This window comes from Pseudochaenichthys georgianus, chromosome 4 (genome assembly GCF_902827115.2).
Source record: "Pseudochaenichthys georgianus chromosome 4, fPseGeo1.2, whole genome shotgun sequence".
Taxonomy (NCBI): domain Eukaryota; kingdom Metazoa; phylum Chordata; class Actinopteri; order Perciformes; family Channichthyidae; genus Pseudochaenichthys; species Pseudochaenichthys georgianus.
The window spans coordinates 24,129,965-24,150,659 of record NC_047506.1 but is presented as its reverse complement, the minus strand read 5'-3'; the positions used below and the strand labels follow the sequence as shown (position 1 = coordinate 24,150,659).

Below are 20,695 nucleotides of genomic sequence, written 5' to 3'. Positions count from 1 at the left end.
AATATCACTGGCATGTATTTTGATCAAAGGAAAAAAAAGGGAGGGGGGGGGGGGTTGGGAATAAATACGGGAATAAGAAAGGCTCTTGGCAGTATGACAGCTCTTTGTGGTGAGTGCTCTCCTTTCTCTCTGCATGCAGCGGGATCACTTTTCAGACACGGCTGGGGGCTGTGTAATCAGCAATATTGGTTGTGCTCCAAAAAGACACACAAATGCCAAAAAAAGCACCTCTGTATAATATAATTTTTTAAGACCAGAAGTGAGGTTACTATAATGATAACATTACCTGCAAGTAACCACTTTTGATGAAACAAAGGACGCACTTTATTGGGTAACACTTTACGGTAAGGGTACATGAATCATCATGAATTCATGCATGACAAATAAAGTGGTGACCTGTTCCATCGTTTACACTGATAAATAACATATGATTAATGGTCAACACACTGAACAGGGTTGGAGTCAACACTTTGAATTCAACAGACTACATGCACTGCTGTGACCGACCGACCGACCGACCGGGTCACCACTTTATTTGAAGGGGCACAAACATGATGAAGTAATGACAAAGTCATGCTTAGTTACTCATGATTTACAACACTTGGAATTGCTGTGACTGGTCCGTTTTTTTGGCCTGACACTTTAACTGCAGAGCTATATGAAGAAGACATGAACATCATTAATAACTCAGAAGTCATGATGATTGAGGTACCTTAGTTGATGCATTCATTAAGGTATTGTTCCTGCATTAAGTCATGCATGAGATACCATTAATACCTGTACATTACTGATAGTTCATGAAGTACTACATGAGTACTACATGAATTAATTCATGCTTTTTCATGCATTAAGTCATGCATGAATTCATGATGATTCATGTACCCTTACCGTAAAGTGTTACCCTTTATTGCTACTTGTCTGTTGTTGTCCAAATGCAACGATAAAAGAGTACTTCAGAATTTGTTCACAAAAAAGGTTGACAGACTTTAAGTTGGCCAATTTACAATAGAGTAACGACTGTAAGCTAGTTTAAGTAAATAACCTGTGTTGTGCTGCTCCAACAAATGTGAAATACTTGTTTCAAATATATATCAATACACCCACACTGCATTCCCACAAAGTGTTTTTGTTCTGCAATGCTGCATACGCTGCTGATGCTTGAACACCTGCCAGCAGCCCAATCATGTCGTATTGGGATTCGTGAGGAACATGTTGCTGCTATGCCTGCTGGTGCTGCAAAGCTTTGTGTTTCTGTCACTTAACTTATCGGCTGTTAGGTTCAACCATGCACTTTAAGCCGCCGGAATAACAGATTTCCTGTCCTTGCAGTCCGCACCTTTGGACCGTGGCGACTCTTCCCAAAGGGGTTTACGCTCCACTGAGATACCAGAGATTGCTGCTTTTGTACACCGAGCACTTGTACTAACATGTTTTGTCGTAAAATTCCATGGCTCTACTCATGTTTTGTGTATTTGACACTTTCACTCATGGCTTTTTCATTCTATTTGCATGCAATATTTGCATTGCTGAATAGCGGATTACAGTATTCTCTTCATGCAGCTTTGCTTATTTTGGTGAAATAGAATATTCAGATTCAAGAGTCATGCATATTATGAGATTACAGTTTTGTGCTGTGGGTTGTTACAGGTTTTCAGCCATTCTTACTGGCTCTCTGCAAACGTGGATCTCTGGTAGAGGGAATGATTGTATATCAGCTTGAGGGATGTGAAGTTGACCTGGTTGATGATGATGTTCTTCTGCTATCAGCACAACAACATGTTTTATAGGATATTGTGTGCCCCAAAGCCATGAGCACATTGTTAGCATAATATGTATATGCTGCATAGCCGACATGTCTTATCATCTATCATGAGAACGTTGACTTACAACACAATGTCAGAAAGCTGTAGGAACATTTTTATGATGTAACAATTTAAATAATAACACTATATTTGCCTGTTAAAGAAGTTAAAAAGATAACTTTATCCACATCAAGCACTATTCCGTTTGTAGAGATCAACACAGTAGTGACACATCCCCCTGAATTTGTGAAAGGGATTAGGATGCTGTAAATAGGAGCTAATACTTTATCACTTCTACATCGCTGGATTCCTTCCCATACACTCGAGATGGTTACCTCTTGCCTTCTATTTACAGCAAAGTACAATAAGAGCCATCGTAAATCCGCTGACATCCCTTTAGGCCCAGTAAAGAAAAAGCAGGGCACAATTTAACACGCTCACTTTTTTAATCCCAGTAAGTCCCTGCTCGGCTCTTTAAGGAAGTCTGAGGATTAAAGCTTTGCAGTCTATTCCTAACTGGCATTGTATGTACATCATATATTAATCTAATAAAGTGGATGGACAAGTATTTTAAAAACAAACCTTCAATTTCTGTGTTGTTGTGTATTACACCTAATTTAAATGATATAGCTGTGGACATACAGTAGGAGATTTTAAATAGGTTCAGTATCTGCACAGGGGCATTCAGTGTCAACTCAACAATCTGGACAATAATCTAATTTTACATGAACTGATCCCACCTTTCATCGATTCACAATAGCACAACATATCAATAGAAGTATAAACTATTGAAATGATAGGACCTGATGTGACTTATGTCTGTCAAAAAGTGTTCCCACTACTTCTACCTTTTTATTCTCAGTCAGAATAGATCATAACTCTCATCTTGAAACAGATTTCGAAGATTACACGATCAGTCCCAGGTTATCAGGAGTCTCTTTAGATGCTTTCTATAGAAATTCTACTGGATGGATTGCCATGATGTTTCATACTCTTATCTATGATATCTAGAATATGAATCCTATTAACTTCAATTAACCCATTACTTTTAATCAGAACCACAATCTGGTCGAAAATGTACTTTACCTGCTAAATCAGTGATATTCCCACGAACCATTGTGTGTACTTTGCTTGTAGTGCTTATTATCAATAGTTAGCATGCTAGTACGCTAATCTATGCTGGTGAACAATTAAATACCATGCTGTCGAGTGTTGTGACTCCTTCCCTCATGATTTCTTTGTGATTTTTATAATGAATTTAATTTGTTTTCTAAATGTGCACTTTAGTATTGGGCGGTTTATGTAATTCATACAAAAATGTGTCAATAGAGATAAGCAAAAATGCAACTTTGTTACGCATCTAAAGAACTTCTTCCTCTGAACTAGAAGATCAAAACGTCCTGACACGCGCACACACGCATATATATTGTGCATTCCTGAGGCAGGCATTTGTGGCTCTAAAGAAAAACAACAACTCAAAAGCACACCATGTTAGCCCCCCCTTCTCAGGTAAACCAACACAATGACAGCTATAAGTCAGCAGGGTCAGACTTTATCACGGCTTCAGGCAAACATGCACTTAAATCTTCATAAAGTGTCCTGCTATTCAACATGTCCCCGGTGTCCTCTGAGCCAGCTTAGCTGATCTGTGGCGACATGTTTCCATGTTTGTTTTCAGTTCTGATTCACATCTGTTATCATATATCTTCATCGGGATTGGTATGAAATCTGGTATGAGCTGGATGCGATAAGAAGGCATAAACACAAGATAAAGTTCCTCTCCTGAACTTGCTGGTTCCTCAATCCGATAACACAGTAATGTTTTGTGAATATCCCCAGTTTCCCGTTGTCAATCTTTACTGAGATAATAATAATCTGCTTGTTTCATCGCTGGAAAACAGACTGCCTGGAAGCAAATATGGGCCATGCGTCTTCACCCTTATCTCTGCAAAGCAAGGCTTTTGTTGTTTAGTGAGTGTGCAAATAAAAAGCACAGACATACCACTGATTTGTTATTTTGTGCCTGAAATGGAAACTAAGCACAGAAGACTGACTGACCTTTGCTGTTCTACGAGGCAGATCCTCCAGAACAACAACATCAGGATTGTTTTACAAAAGCAGAAAACATGCAATATATGACAACATGTTTACACTCTTTCCAGTGCAATCATTTAAAATGTGCTCATGTGCTTGTGTCGTCTGAATTGAGGAGAATACAGCCATTCAGGTGAATCATTAGCCTGCTACGAGTCAGTGCTAGTGTTTACTTTTGTGTCTATGCCAATGTTGTTGCCTGACACACACACACACACACACACACACACACACACACACACACACACACACACACACACACACACACACACACACACACACACACACACACACACACACACACACACACACACACACACACACACACACACACACACACACACACACACACACACACACACACACACACACACACACACACACACACACACACACACACACACACACACACACACACACACACACACACACACACGGTCATGGGCTTAGGGGTGAACAGGTGTGCTTACCCTGCAGGTGCTTCTCTTTCCTTCACACCCAAGCTGACAACAAGCACACGCTGAGCGTCTGTTCTCTCACATCTAAACTGTCGGGGCATTGGCTTTATTCCAGGTCAGATATGAACTACACATGCGAATTTCTCTGTTGTGAATATAACCGAACAGTAGCATGAGTTCTGCGATCTAAGGCAGCTCAGCAAAGAAAGAAATACAACCCCCTGATGAATTGCTTCTAAACATGAGATAAAAGCTACAGATTATAGCATCTACAAATATTTTGATGTCAATGCTTTTTTTCTAATCAATTCAGTCTTTCAATGTTTCAAATGTGCCACCAAACACTACAAAGCACACAATGCACTGGGGCACAGCTCTACCTTTGACCCCTTGTTCAAACAAAGTGAAAGGTCACTCCTCTTGTCAGTGCGGCAGTCAACGCCTTGCCCGGAGAACAAATGGGGGTTTGTTCTCCGTCCTGCCCCCTCCCTGCTGTCCTGCACGCCCCCACAGCACTAGGGGGGGCCAGAGGAGGTGTGTGTGGCGGCCTTGTCCGGTGGCACGGTTACACTCTACACGGTGGTTTCTGAAACTTTTCCGTGGATCCCAAAACCTCCCGGATATGAGGGAACGCCATTCCTGACTCTGCAAACAGTGCTTATGCTACATGCTGGATTCATCACAAATATCTATCACGACTCCCGACCTGCAGTTAAAGAAGCGTTCTGTCACCCACACAGGCCTGCAGCTCTTTGTAAAGTGGGTTCGCCTGCAGGCCCAGGGTTCAGCTAATCCCCCATGCGTGAGCCAAATACCATCTGTGTTTGTTCGGCAACAAAGGGGGCACTTGTTAATGACTTTCCATGTCTTCACTGGTGTACTGCTGAGGGGGTGGGGGGCAAAGTTGCGAAGTAGGCTATGGAAAAGACGAGTCAGGCAAGGCAAATTAAAAAGACCACAAACAAGGATCAATAACCGAGCTGTGCTGGTTTCATTTTCTGAGGATAGAGACAGTTTCCCATCATTGGATCACTTTAGAAGCTTTGTTTCCACACAAAGACCACAACAGGTTAGGCTGAGGGCTCAATTATTAGTTAAGGTCATTACCGTGCCCTCGAAACCTTTTCCACAGTGATTCATCATGTATTTGTTTTATCCGGTTTTACTCGGTTTTTAGTGTCAACGGCACTTTTATGTCAGAAACTAAGCTGCCTCGTAGCCCTATAGGATTTTACTGACAAACCACAATTACCACCAAAAACTGCTAAGTGAAGCCTCTCTTACCACAACTTCCTCATGCGATATTTTGAGTAACTCAACTGTTAAAGCACAGTGTTACTGAGAATGTGTCTGTCGAGTGTACTGGTCCAATGCAAGTTTCCACCTAAGGGAGACATGGGTAGATTGAGTGTAAATTAAAGTGATGAAGCACTTTAAATAACTCTTTATTTTAAAAGTTTTGTGAAATACAGGTTATGGTAAGAGTAGTTGAGTTACAGTAAAGATGAGGTTACCGCCAACAGCCGGTTAGCTTAGCTTAGCATAAAGACTCAAATGAAGGGAAAACGGTTTGTCAACAACAAATATATCCAGCCGAGTATAGCTCTTAAATATGTAAAACACTTTTTGTTTAATCTTTCAAGTTGTGGTTTTAAAAGGGGTTATGTTATAGACTCACAATGATGATCTAGGATGCTTCCTTCAGTGTGTCTTCCTCCCATCAAGTTTACATTTTAAAGTGTCCAATATTTGGTACATCACTCTACATACGGCAGCCGCTCTACAACAACACAGACTCTTTCTATGACCGCCCTCCAAAGGGTCCCATATAAACAGATTACCTAAAGAGCAGAAAGTGTATTTACTGAACACACAACACTGAAGATAATAATGTTTTTTCCATAGAATGTAGCTTGTGTTGATAGCCCCTTTCTGGTTCTTTTGAATAGATTGGGATCTGAAACAATGGAGGGCAGCGCACTGAGCATGTTTTGCAAGCTTTGGATTGAACTTTGATCTCTGGATAATCCCTTTCACTACCTCTACTTTTAAATTAGCCGTGTGACACGCCAGCCCTCTTAGCTCATCCGTTTGCTGCTCGCTCATTAGCCTCGAGTCTGACTCCGCACTGAAGAGTACTCCAATTTAATCAGCTTTTACATTTTAAAGATCTAGATCATTTAATATGAGGGGACACTCCACTTCAGTTATGGATTCATATGAGAAGGCTTATTAGATTTCTTGATAACATTTGAAAATACTGGCAAGAAAAAACTGAAATCAGTTCAACCCACTGGCAAAGGTTGACCAAAAGTTTAAGGAAAGTATGTTTTAAGATTAAACCCATGATTAAATCCCAGATGGACATTTTTGAAGCACAAACCATAAACCCCTCAACTGCATCCCTTCCCCCTCTCCCTGTCCTCCTCCACTCACTCAGGCCCATGTGCAACTCGCTTGGTGGAGCAAATTTAGGCCGTGAGCAAAAACCAACAAGCCACGCTGGTGCTGGACCTTTTTTTCTAACCCGCTCAACTGTTAACTTTGTTTTTTGCCCTGCCATGCAAATGCACGTGGATCAAAGCAGGCATGATAGGACGACGCCTATACGGGGCCTCTTCCCAAAACCAACAGCAGCTCCTACAATGCCCAGGGGTTTCCATGGTCTTCCTCTTTTTGTGGGAGAGAGAAAAATCATGATCAAGTCCTTTTCTACAACTCGGCCCTCCCCCCTCATCTGTGGCACTGCTGGAATCATTACTCAAGCCAATGACATGGCTGTTTTTGTAAGCTGGGGCTCTGGGAGATGTAACTGCAATGTTTCCATTTTAATTTCACAGCAACGGAACGGAAATAAGCTGCAACTCACAGGAATCTGAGTGGCATTTCAATTACTCGTTGTAAATAATACATCGAGGGACATAACAATTGAAGCATTGCTTGTGGTACAGTAAAAAAAACGTTCACACTTACTCTGCCAACATAATAACTACACTGAGTACTTTCCTAAAACATACCATAGAAGGGGGGGCATGTCTCAACCACAGACCTGAAGGAGGAAGAATGACCTGAATGTACAGCATGGTCTTTGTCTCTCTCTCTGTGTGTGTGTGTGTGTGTGTGTGTGTGTGTGTGTGTGTGTGTGTGTGTGTGTGTGTGTGTGTGTGTGTGTGTGTGTGTGTGTGTGTGTGTGTGTGTGTGTGTGTGTGTGTGTGTGTGTGTGTGTGTGTGTGTGTGGTCCCTCCCCTCAGGCACTGGCCTACACTGTTGGCTGACTGCTGGAATGCTTTTACTACAAACAGCAGACTCACACACGCACACATGTGCTGACCTCTCTGCAGAGGACACACCAGTTCAGACACATTCATTAGGACAAGGACTGGATCAATACGAAAATTCAGACTCAATTTATATAATGTCCTCTTTCTTTTTTCATGATTTAATAAAGCCATGATTTAAAGAAAATGCCAAACATTCACGTTTTCCAGCTTCCAAAATACGAGAACTTGCCTTTTAACATTGATGGTTGTAGTAAAAAAGTTGACATGTTTTGATTTTGAGTAGTTCTTCAGGAAAAAACAACCATTTGAAAATGTAAATTTGGGCTCTGTGAAACCGTAATGGGCCAAATGATTATTCTGAGAAATAATCAGTGGTTAACCGTAAAAGGAAATAGATGTTTATGTTAGGTCACCAGTTTGCTCTGTTTCATGGGAAACCTTAGAAAGAGGGACACCAGAGAGGCACCAGAGCTTTTTGGTGAGCCACCTATTTAAATCTCATTCTTAATCATACTGAGTGTATGCGCTTATGTTCTCTGTTACCAGCGGTTCATTTACCTGTAATGACGTTAACGTCGGGATACGTGTTTTCACACAGCTCCACGGCGTAGCTGTCTCTCTCAAATGCCTCGCGCAGCTCCTTCTTCACGGCTGCAGATCCACAAAGACGGTACAGGCCCACTACCTGGAAACACACATAGACACACAAGTAGGTCAAGTAAACATTTGACAGAGAGGCAGACATTTTTTACAACCCTATTGATCAAGTCTGCACTTAGACAATGTGCTGGACAGAAGCCAAAACTACTTACACAGAAACCACACAAGTCTCAAAACTTAAGTCCTTAAGCGTTCTTGAATAACTGACAACATTGTATATATTGTATATTTAACTCTATTAGGGCTGACTTTGATGGGACATCGAAGGCCCAGCATCTTCTCTGCTTATACTGGACATTGAATGTATTTTTTGGATCTAAGTGTTTGACTTGGTTTTCCTATACAACTTAAGGTTTTATAAATAGATTATGTAATGTGCTTTATAGGTTATACAGCCCCAAACAACCTTAGTAAAAACAAATACAACTGACTTGAATTGACAACCAGCTGCAATCTTCTCAAAAGAGACAGAAAGGACATGTGTGTATGTTAAACATAAAGTCAGGGGCGGCGGGTACTGTAGGCTCGGGAAGGCTAAGCCTTCCCAAATATTTGTGTCACTGCATCCTGGTAAAATAAAAATATAATGTATAATGTTTGTGTCTTTGACATTAGCGCTGCTATGTAGCCACCTGTGCCCTGTACTACGAAGCCAGTTCAACAGACCCTGGATATGTTTGAGTTATCTTAACTAACCCTAACAAACGAGATCTCGCTAAGTGGTCCTATGACGCTGGTTATCAACTCGGTAAATCAAGCCAGGGTTTCTCTCTCCAGCTGAGAGCGCGTTCACGTGAAAGGGGCGGTTAGCTACATTTGACCAATCACAAACAGGGACAAGTGTACTGACAGCGCAGCATCATACTTCATTAATGAAAAATAAACTAATATTAGACAAATATGAACTTTAAACATCCATGACTTAAACATATAATCCAGGATACAAGCCACATACACTGAACAAAAATATAAATGCAACACTTTTGTTTTTGCTCCCATTTTTCATGAGATGAACTCAAAGATCTAAAACATTTTCTATATACACAAAATAACCATTTCTCTCAAATATTGTTCACAAATCTGAAAAGATCTGTGATAGTGAGCACTTCTCCTTTGCCGAGATAATCCATCCCACCTCACAGGTGTGGCATATCAAGATGCTGATTAGACAGCATGATTATTGCACAGGTGTGCCTTAGGCTGGCCACAATAAAAGGCCACCGAACCGGAGTCAGGTCGAGACCCCGATGAGGACGACGAGCATGCAGATGAGCTTCCCTGAGACGGTTTCTGACAGTTTGTGCAGAAATTCTTTGGTTATGCAAACCGATTGTTGCAGCAGCTGTCCGAGTGGCTGGTCTCAGACGATCTTGGAGGTGAACATGCTGGATGTTGAGGTCCTGGGCTGGTGTGGTTACATGTGGTCTGCGGTTGTGAGGCCGGTTGGATGTACTGCCAAATTCTCTGAAACGCCTTTGGAGACGGCTTATGGTAGAGAAATGAACATTCAATTCACGGGCAACAGCTCTGGTGGACATTCCTGCTGTCAGCATGCCTATTGCATTCTCCCTCAAAACTTGCGACATCTGTGGCATTGTGCTGTGTGATAAAACTGAACATTTTAGAGTGGCCTTTTATTGTGGCCAGCCTAAGGCACACCTGTGCAATAATCATGCTGTCTAATCAGCATCTTGATATGCCACACCTGTGAGGTGGGATGGATTATCTCGGCAAAGGAGAAGTGCTCACTATCACAGATTTTTTCAAATTTGTGAACAATATTTGAGAGAAATGGTTATTTTGTGTATATAGACAATGTTTTAGATCTTTGAGTTCATCTCATGAAAAATGGGAGCAAAAACAAAAGTGTTGCATTTATATTTTTGTTCAGTGTAGTTGCACCTGCAAGGAGAATACAGAACAACTGGTTAAAAAATAACTACAGAGTGTTTGAAAGTGTACAACAGTTTTACGATATCACTGCTCCATCTAAGACACGAGTGGATCTGACTTTAATTACTTAATGTGTTGCTTAAAATAATACGTCTGCATACAGTATATGTGATAATGTAAGTGTTGCACGGCCAGATACGGCTCGAGAAGCTGACTCAGATAAGGAAATAGTGTGATATTATATGATCGATTATCTGATTGATGATGTGATATCAGTGTGATATGAATGATAAGTGCGACACGTCGGCGTCTTCTCTGCATACGGCAGTTTAAACTGTATTTCCTTTATCCTGTAATATGACTTGATAGATTTAAACTCCGCACACTGAGCTCTGATTGGTCAGTAGGCGGTGCTTTCATTGAGTTGATCTCAGACGCCGGAGGCGGGCAGCGTCAGGTAAAAAAAAGTGATTTAGCCTTCCCAAACCTGAGCCTCACGCGCCGCCTATGCATAAAGTAATACTATATAGCTATGGATGAAGAAAAGTCATTAAGCGGCTGAGATATTTAGATGACATGCTTGAATGTAGAGTAACAAAGACAAAGGAGAGGAGTCCATTTTCAGCATCATGTGTCAGTTAAGCCAAAATAAAGAGATAAAACCAGATCATAATGTTGCTGCAAAAGCTTAAGTGTACTCAATACAGAAATAAAGTACATGTTATGTACAGTATACAGTTGTACAACAACTATAGCTAACGTTAGCCACCATAAGCTAGTTAAGTAATGGTGTAGAGGTAACATTCCTGAGTAGATTCAAATGAGTAACTACATTTAAATCAAAATTATCATTGGGTTGTTTCTACTTTTTAAAGATGTATAGTCAGGCTTTAGCTTAACTTATTGAAAGTGAATAAAAGAAAGAATGTGGGCTGTGTTTTGCCAAAGTACCCTCAGAGGTGTGATACAAATGTCACTTCTTTAAACTGACTGGATAAACACTGAGCGCTACTAAAAGCCCAACTGACAGCTCAGCATTAAAAAAAAAAGCAGTAAACCATTAATGTTTCTTTACCTACGCCTCCACAGCGTGACCTGAGGAACTCTTAACAATTTCCTCCAGACGTTGACATTTGATAGTTGAAACTTGGCACCATTGGTCTCCTTGTTATGTTGGGATTAGGCCTGACTACAGACATACCATAATTTCTCCTACATGTGTCTGTCTGGTATGTGGCATAGCAGACCAACTGGTGTGGTTGCCCCGGTAACTTGTTAAGTCAGTGGGCTGTGAATGGTGCGCAGGGTCTGCTTCCACACAAACACACACACACATATACACACTGCTGGCCTTTCCGGGCTCCAGCGTAGGAGCACTATAATGTCTCCCCACCAGACCAACTGTTTGGAGCGCTCCTCGTCGTCGAGGGTGATCAGGGCTTTCTAAACCTCACACGAGAGGCAGAGAGGAGCACAGATTAGGCAGGGATTTGCCTTTGTGTGAGAGTAAACAGAAGTCACTGGGAACAATGAACAACAAGTCCATTCAGAAAAAAAAGAGTCTCTCTTTGGAGGAGAGCCGAGCACAGGCGTGTACCAGCTGTTAGCAGAAAGTGGGATCGCACTTATGCACCGCGGCCCCCGGGCAACACAACAGGCAGCACCAGCCAAGACATATATGCAGAATAAGGCCGAAACAAAGACCAAACCAAACGAGTTCCCCCGATAGGAATGTGATGATCAGTGACTCTAGAAGTAGTGATGGGATCAGCTTTCTTTTGGTCTGGGATAAGCTTAAAGAGTTTATAGAGCCATTAAAAGGAAAGTAAGAAAAGTACATTTGACAGCATGAATGCTCTCAAGTTTTATTATTCAGTCTACTGATTGGTTGACTTACTCTAAACATGAGTGGCCTTTCTAGTCAACACTAGCAGGGTAACAATAATCAGTTCTCATATTCATGACAGAAAGTCATCCCAGCATGATTAAAGGATTGCCCACACATGTAAGTAAGCCCTCATAGGAGAGCAGACCCACAGACGTTCAGTGCACTACACAAACAGTCATTGTTACTAGTTGTAGGTCTGTACCTTATGATTGTTTTCATTATTGATTTGTCTGCCAATTAAATGTTTGATTTTGTCTGATCAGCTGTAGGAACCCACACATATTCAGTTTACTAACCCACGACACAACAATTCATAAATGTAAAACCCTTAAAAATGTATTTTCTTTACATGTTAAAACTCTTATTTGGGTTGGGGTTAAGGTACATGTACTTAACACCCCAGCCATTAGCCATTACTTTCAAATACTGTCAAAATAACTGAAAGTCTACACGTCATAAGCAGTGATGTACTACATAAGAATATGTATACATTAATACATGTGCCTCTTTGTTTTGCAGAAATAAAGTGCAATCAGGAATCATTTTTGAGATGGTCCAGAAGATTTTTGCCTGGTTTAGATTAGCAAAACAAAATAGTTTTTAATGTTTTTTTATTACACTGCTGAACAAAGAGGAAATGAAGTTTCTACATAGAGCATGTAAGCCAGTGGGGATGTATTATTTAACAATGCTTTAGCACCGTTGTACAATAAAAGGCATACATGTTTTATAATGTACAAAATAGACCATTACATGTATGAGAAAGTTATTAGGGGATCCAATATTAAGAGCAGATTTAAGCCACCCCTTGTGTTTATGGTCATTAAGTGTCAAACTGCAAAATAATTGAATAATACTTCACTGTAGTAGCCTTTGGAAAAACTGAAAAACTCTCGTCAGATGCTACATACAGCCCACATACTGCGGGGTTTGAAAAGAGCCAATACAGAGACTTGTGTTTGAAGGCCCAAAAGCCATGCCTTTATCAGACTGATTCAATTTCTGAAAAGGGCTTTAGCCTGGACGTCATCTGTGTCAAGAAAAACTCAAGAAGGGGATGCTAATAAGTCTGCGCTACTCTAAAATGGTGCATCTGTGTAGGCATTCACAACATGTCACAAGATCGGTGTGCATCTTTAACCATCATGTATGTGAGTTAGTGATGTACCCCTTTTTAATGGGTACAGCGTGCTGCTGTACATACCTCCAGTCTCCGACACAGACATCATGTGCAGTCTTATCAAAACACCCACAATCATCCAGTGTCTTAAAAGCTTGGATGAGCCCTTAGGACACTCATTTCTAAGAGACTCTGAAAAGAGAGTCTCTATCTTACATCCACATAATCATTTGTAAAGGCACACCGCTGCACGTCTGGCTGTGCGTGCTTAAGTGACACAACCTGCCACTGGGATCTGGTGTCAGCCCTGTCCTAACCGCTGTCTGCCTGCAACCTGGGGGAGCCCTTACACTTGATCTCAGACTGATACTCTGTCCAAAGTCTACTCTACATCTCTCTGTTATGAGAGAGAGCAGCAAAACAGGGGGGAGGGAGTGATTAGAAGAAAAACACTAAGAGGGACAGGAGATAAATAGAGACAGAGCCAGAGGGGGTAAGTGATAGTAATCGCTACACGGCAAGACAAAGCAGAGTGAAGGACATAAACAGAAGAAATCTGAGCCTAAAAAGTATTGGTTAAGTGAGAGCTATAGCTGGCAAGCCAGGTGATCTTTACTTATTTTTTATTGGAATTTGAAAGGTTTGTTCTTATATTTAGGCAATTACATGATACAATGTTTACAACAAATCCTCAAGGGGAATTGTGAGTAAACCACAGGTGCCTTAAAGTTAGGTTACTCATGGGGCCAAGACACAACAGTGCACTTAGTAGTCTCATATAGTGTTGTAATGATTAGTCGATATATAACTCTATTGATAAATAAAAGACATAATAAATTATGACAATACATTATTTATGACTTAAAACCTTCTCTGGTTCCAGCTTCTCAAATGTGAGTATTTGCTACTTTTCTCCAGCTTTTTAACATTATTTTTAGAGATAGAGGTAATATATTTTGGTTTTGTCGCATTGGGTTCTTGGAACATGTGAGGGACAGATGTTTTAAAGATGAGCATAAGAATTGAAACAATTATGAAATCTTCCTACTTTTGGCTGGACAAAACAAGAACATTAAAGATTTCTAGAAAAACTGGATTTTCACTGTTTCCTGATGTTTTATAGAACAAAACATGTTGAAGTTTGATCATCTGAATAAATGATTTAAACCAGAAGGGCACTGGAAGTGGGCCGACTTTTTCCACGGCCAAATGCCATACCATAAACCAGATATGTTAGCAAAATTGAAAACTGCCTACTCAGTGCTTCAGATCATCAATAAAATGTTATATTAAATAAATGTTCTTCCTTTGTCGATGCTACACCCTTCAACAAGTGTTTTGACAATCAGGAGAGTTGTTTTTATATAATTCTACTAAAAAAAAAATAACGAAGTTAACCGAAAAACATAACAGGCTTTGCAGAGGTAATAAATAATCTACAGATTAGTGGAGGATGAAAACAAGCATTAGCTGGAATGCAAGTCATTCACTTCAAAAATTATAAGCAGGATAATTTTCTACTAACACGAAGGCAATGCAATGAAACCTGAACTTATTTGAATTCAGCAAAAAATGATGTTCTACTTTTGAAATCAAACAAATGAATGTGTTGCTGTGACTACTTCTGCTAGAAGCCCGGCATGCTGCACAAGTGGCCATGGGCGGGGTCTGATTTGACAGACAGGCTCCTTGTAGAGGCCTAATGTTTGTCTGTTGGCCCCAGGCACCTGCTGCCCCTGGCATGCCCCCCTACAGTGATCAGTCAGGAACAGTGGCCAGACACTTTTACTGCCGCTGTCTCAGTTCTAATTAAGAGAAACGCCGCCGCCTCTCTCTGGGCTTCAAAGAGCATGAAATGTGGAGGGGGGGCGGACAAAACAAGAGATGATCACATGATCCACTCCACCAGCACGTCAGTCTCTTAACTCCGAGTCTTTCTCCTCTCTAAATAAAGGAGCCAGGCGCCCCAGGATGGCTCTGAGACATCATGAAGTGCAATACATCTTCTCTCTCCATTTTGCTCATGCCAGGAACAGGCTGCAGGGCGAGCGCCCGTCTCGCAGCAGAGTGGGCTAAAAGCTATGTGTGTGCGGTAACCTCCCCCCTTTTCTCCCACACATCTTATACAAAAATGCATTATATAATTGTATCTTTTCAAATCAATCCCCATCTGTATATTGCTCCGTATTGTTCCTTTTCTCTGGTTTCTTTTTTTTAAGTTTTCTTTTTGATGCTGCTCAAATTGAAAATAACAACATTGGAAGTCAGTTTGAAGATGATTTTAATTAATTATTCCGCCATTCTCTGTGATTTTAATCAAGAAGACCACTAGCAGATTAAATGATAAATAACCGTTACTTGCTATAGTGCTGAAATCAACCCTAAGGGACTGGAACCCTAACAAAACAAATGTCACAGGTGTTCAATTTTTTATGAAGGAAAAACATTTAAATGTTCCCCGTTTGCATTGCAGCCTCTCAAATGTGAAGGTTTGTTGCTTTGTGTTTTATATATACATTTTGTAAACTAAATAGGATTGGGTTTGTGATGCATGCTCTGGAAATAGTAATGGGCATTTGTCACTACTTAATTACTTATTTTGTAGTCTGAACTATATTTTGAATATTCAAAAATAAGTCAGACTGATATATCAAGTAAATTAAAAGCTGCAGGGTTAATCATCATCGGGAGAAACATACATTGCCAAAGTAACACCCGGTTGACTTGAAATCTTGGAAAACTAAACTCTTTTCTCAGACTCACCTGGCAGCCTCTTTTCTCGATCTCATTGATGCACATGCTTATGAGCAGCGGCACCATCAGTCCTGTGTTCTCCCTCTCCACCACCCGCCACGCCTCCACACCGAACATCTGGGGCTCTCTGTCTCTGTGTGGCCCGCCATCCAGCGAGTTCTTCCACTGGTCCATCAGGTTCAGCTTGACGTAGATCAGCCCCCGCGGCTCCAGCTTCACAGCCAGCTGGTGGCTCCGCGTTACCCGGAAAAGTGCCGGCAGAACCACCGTGCCGTGGCAACAGACGCGGTTTCGCCTCGGCATCGGCTCCCAGCTGAACACCACCAACTTCAGGTGCTGGGCGTTCTCCAGCTCGATGTTGAAGGTGTGGTCCATATCTAGGAAGGTAGTTCGGCATGTGAGAAGAGCGGTGCGTGCTTTGTTAACTGAGTCCACTTGGATGGCGCAATACACATCTCTAGAGTCAATGCGCGGAGGTTTGAGGTCCTCAGCACCGTAGAAGTGCAGGCTCATCAGTCCGGAGATGTACTGGCTGCACTTGGGTTGCTCTGTGAAGCTGTAATGGCGGAAAGCATCAATGTCCAATTCTGTGCCATTAAGTTTGGAGCTTCCACCTCCTACCTCCGTCTCCTTGCCTTTCCCGCCCTTCCCCTCCGCCGAGCCGTGCTTCCCAGATTTTGCCACCAGCTCAGGTGAGTCGCCATCACTGAGGTAACCACCTTTACTGGCGGACTTTGAGCTGCCGTTACTTTTCTTCTTGCTGAAGCTGTGCTGCGTGGACACACTGCTGTCCAGGTGGTAGCGGGAGATAACGTTACGACTGGCCTGCCCTCCCCCAGATGTAGCTAACCTGGGAGGGCCCGAGGAAAGGGGGACGGCCTCCGACCCGCTCACATTGTTCCGGGGTGAATGGGCTCTGGGCTCTAAATGACTGCTTCCATTGCCGTTGTTGATGTTACTGCTGCTTGAGGTCCCCTTGATGCTGAGTTTTCGACTAAGCTCTGGAAGCTTCTTCATCTTCATGGAGATCTTCCTCACGGTGCGCGGAGACTTAATCTTGTCTGGGAAGGACCAGTTGATGGAGCTGCTCTTCTTGGCCGGGTTCGGGCTGGAGGGAGGGGAGCTGACTGCATTGGGCAGGTCAGGACCATCTACAGAGGAGAGACATGGATTAAAAGGAGAGCCTGGCACATTTGGATTTTCTTTGGTTGAGAAAAAAATTAGAAAGGAGAAATATTTAGAAAGCAATTTCTGCATTACTCGCAGCAACACATGGGAACCACCAGTTCTTAAAGTTACTTTAATCCCTGGTTTGACTACACAAGCACCCTCACTCCCATGATTACAAGAAACTGTTTAGATGTCCAGTGAAGACAGACAGGATCAGAAGATTAAAACCAAAGGCAAAGTGAGCAGGAGCCATAATTTACAGTCTTTCAGAAGAGCACTCCACCTTCATGATACATCATCTAGTGATTAGGTTCACATGCAACCCAGCAATCCACTGACAGAGGCAGATTCAGTAGGCGACGCTTCATAAACACTTGAGAACTATATAATACAGCTGCAGTTCATATATGTAAACCTAGACAGTGATTTAGATAATTAACAGTCTACAAATCTAAAATTCAATTGTTCCCAAAGACTTTCCTTTGCTTTGAGTGGACCTCATTCAATCAAACAACAGAGACATTGAAGTGGAATGTATTTAGCTGCAGCTCCAGGAAAAACAGCGGTCAGGCTATCAAATGGAAATGTCTGTCGGGAGACACCAACTGCTTTAGGGCTGAGCTAGAGTTACTCAGTCATTATTCAAGTTGAAAAATATCCATTTGGATTGGACCTTGTAGGCAGTTCTTGCCTAACTAGATGTCTACAACAGGAAATGTCAGGGTCTAGAGTTCTACTCAGGAGTGGCAGCCATGTTTAGTCTACAGCACTGAGCTGAGTCGCCTACCCAAAGCTTTCTGGGGCGTGGCAATTTATCGTATGATGTTTAAAGCTGCCATAATTCATATTTTGTATATTAACAATAAATCAAATCACCATGGGTATTGTCAAAGTTGTCACTTATATTCACAGAGAATTATCATTCTGCAGTTTTTTCAGCTCTTTGTTTTGGTTTAAGAGACATCAATGTATTATATTATTTTCACATATGCTGCTCTCAGTGTCATTTCTATCCTTTATAAACCAGCTTCCTACCTATGTCTACCACTGTGCCTTCATCCATTAGTATGTGCTGACTAACTGCCATAATAAAAACAAATATGGATGTACCAATGTAGCTTGTTTGTATTGCTTCAGAGCTCCATTAACTACCCTTTCAGTCATTTTTCACATTAAAAGAAAACATTTGGCACAGAGCCATTTGAGTGATTAAAGTGGAATTTGTCAAATTATGGGCATCCCGCTATTTGCCCAACGGGAGGCTTGGGCCAGCCTTTAACAGAAAAGCCGCTATTTTCCACTTTCAGCGCTCTTTTAATAAGATTTCCTCAGAGGCTAACCTGCCTTTTCTTAAACTGTAGAGGGAATACCTCGCTGCATGGATCCATGGGAGATTAAGGCTGGACCACATGACTGTGCAGGGACAGTTTACCCTCTGTAAGCCTTGTGAGGAGTGCCTTTAACCCTTAGATGCACGACTGACTGGACCCTACACTCTTCCATAAGTGGGTCTAAAAGGACCCGTATTTGAGTAATATGTGTTTTTATGCCACTTTTGTCATTTTGGTTAAGAAAAATCACTTGTATAATATTTAGTATTATATTTTGGTTCACATTAGAAATATTTTATATTTCATTTTTCACAATTTATAATTTTAGAAATTTCTTTTACATTTTGAAAAAAAACGTTTTGAACATATTGATGCAAAGATCTATGCTATTTTGAGACCCTCACAGTATTCCAGTCCCTTTTCAAAACTCATCTCTTCTCCTCTTGTCTACTCATAGCCCCCCCCCCCTAACCCTAACCCTAACCCCCCCAAAACTGATCAAGTTTGATAGTCCTATACCCCTCACCCTAACCTTCCCTTATATTGTAAAGCGATTGTGAGTCCTTGAAAAGCCCTATACAAATATAATGTATTATTATTATTATTATTATTATCCTGACAGGAATCAGATCTTGCTGTGTAAAATAATCTTCCTGAGAGGTGTCACTTGTGATGTAGTGTGTGTGGTCTACAGTTAATGTATTCCTGACAGCAACAGGCGATAAGAATAAAAGGTTCCCATAGGATTCCATATAAAATGCTTGCGGGTCATTTTTGACCCACTTATGGAAGCTTGTGGTAGTACAAAAACAACAAATACAAAAACTACAATTTCTTAAAATGTACATTTAAAATGTGAATGGCATGATATCCAAAACATGTTTTTTGAGGAATAGCTGGAATATGAAATGATAAAAAAATGTAATTACAAAGATACTTCAAGAAAACCACCTCACCGGGTCCAAAAAGACCCACTTATGCATCTAAGGGTTACATATGTCCTATATAGTAAACCCCATGCTATAACTTATTTAAACATTTCATTTAAAGATCCTTTAATCTATGATGTTGGATTTCTCATTGCAAACACAAATGCTCATGTTGTTTTTATCAGCTAATTACTTTCTCTGAATGAACCTCAGAAACAAAAGAGTGATTCTGTAAGAGAGATAGAGAGACACACACAATGAGAGATTCAAAGTTGAAAGGAGAGAGAGTCTGACCCTGCCAACATCACCAGCTCTATGTTCAGAGGGGACCTGCTGTGCTATTCTGGGGCGAGGGCCGGCGAGTGAAAAGAGGGAGGCAGAGGAGGTGCGACAGGATGGAGAGAAGGGTACGATGGGGGGCAGGAGCAGGGCAGGGTGTAGCCGGCAGATGGGGGACAAAGGCGCCCCTTGTCCAGGCACTCAGAGGTCTGGATGGTCGACTGGAAGGCTGGCAAGCCGGCTGGTGAATGTACAAATGAACACGGCTGTTCTCTCACATTCCTCACCAAAACATGTTTAGCCTCCTTTTCCCCCTGGCTGAGTAGCCTTCCCTGTCACAGCTTCCTGCCAATAATAGACAGAGAGGCGCTCTGAGAAGGGAGAACGTGGGTGGAGGTGCAAACACCAAACAACATCTGGGTGGGGTCGTGTACACAGAGAGCCCGGTCAGGTCTGAAACAAGGTTTACAGGAGTGAAATTCCTTTTGGATGAGAAGAGTTTGACTGTTGGGTTCTTAAGCTTTCTGTACACATACTGCCTATAGATACTTAATCGCAAACAAATATATGGTAAAGAAGATATTTGCTCAATAAGCTGGATTGAGTGTTTGATATTATAGTAACACCTTGACATTCTGTACAGGACAGATACCAGTGATCATCATCACATTAACAGTATGACATTTGAAGATGCTGTAAGTAGCCACAGTTTAAACGTGTACAAATGTGTTGCTGTGAAAAAAGTTTATATATCAGGGTAATGTTATCATTAATCGACTTTCAGTGGGATTGTATTATGTTAATAGATGTTATAGCCATCATTTCACAAAGACGGTGTGGCAAAATGAATAACTCAAAGTTAATTCCATTAAACATAACTTGTATTATCTTATTATTCAAATATTTGTATTGAGAGGAAGCATACAAGTGTAAGCAGTAGTATATATTCTTTGGGGTGGAAATCATGCTTCCCTTTTTCCAACATAGAAGACTAACATAACAGCCAGCAAGAAATAATAAGGAAGAAAAAACATAG

At 41.4% G+C, this 20,695-nt stretch overlaps 1 protein-coding gene across 3 annotated transcripts in view; it reads right to left on the bottom strand.

The window, feature by feature from the left end:
- syde2 (synapse defective 1, Rho GTPase, homolog 2 (C. elegans)) overlaps positions 1–20,695 on the bottom strand; it is a 48,021-nt gene that overhangs the window by 10,081 nt on the left and 17,245 nt on the right. For all 3 annotated transcript variants that reach the window (XM_034080767.1, XM_034080764.1, XM_034080766.1), the window contains exons 4-5: positions 15,960–17,101; positions 8,194–8,320 (exon numbers count right to left, since the gene is read on the bottom strand). In XM_034080767.1, coding sequence (XP_033936658.1) covers positions 8,194–8,320; positions 15,960–17,101 — 1,269 coding nt within the window. The remainder of the gene's footprint in view (positions 1–8,193; positions 8,321–15,959; positions 17,102–20,695) is intronic.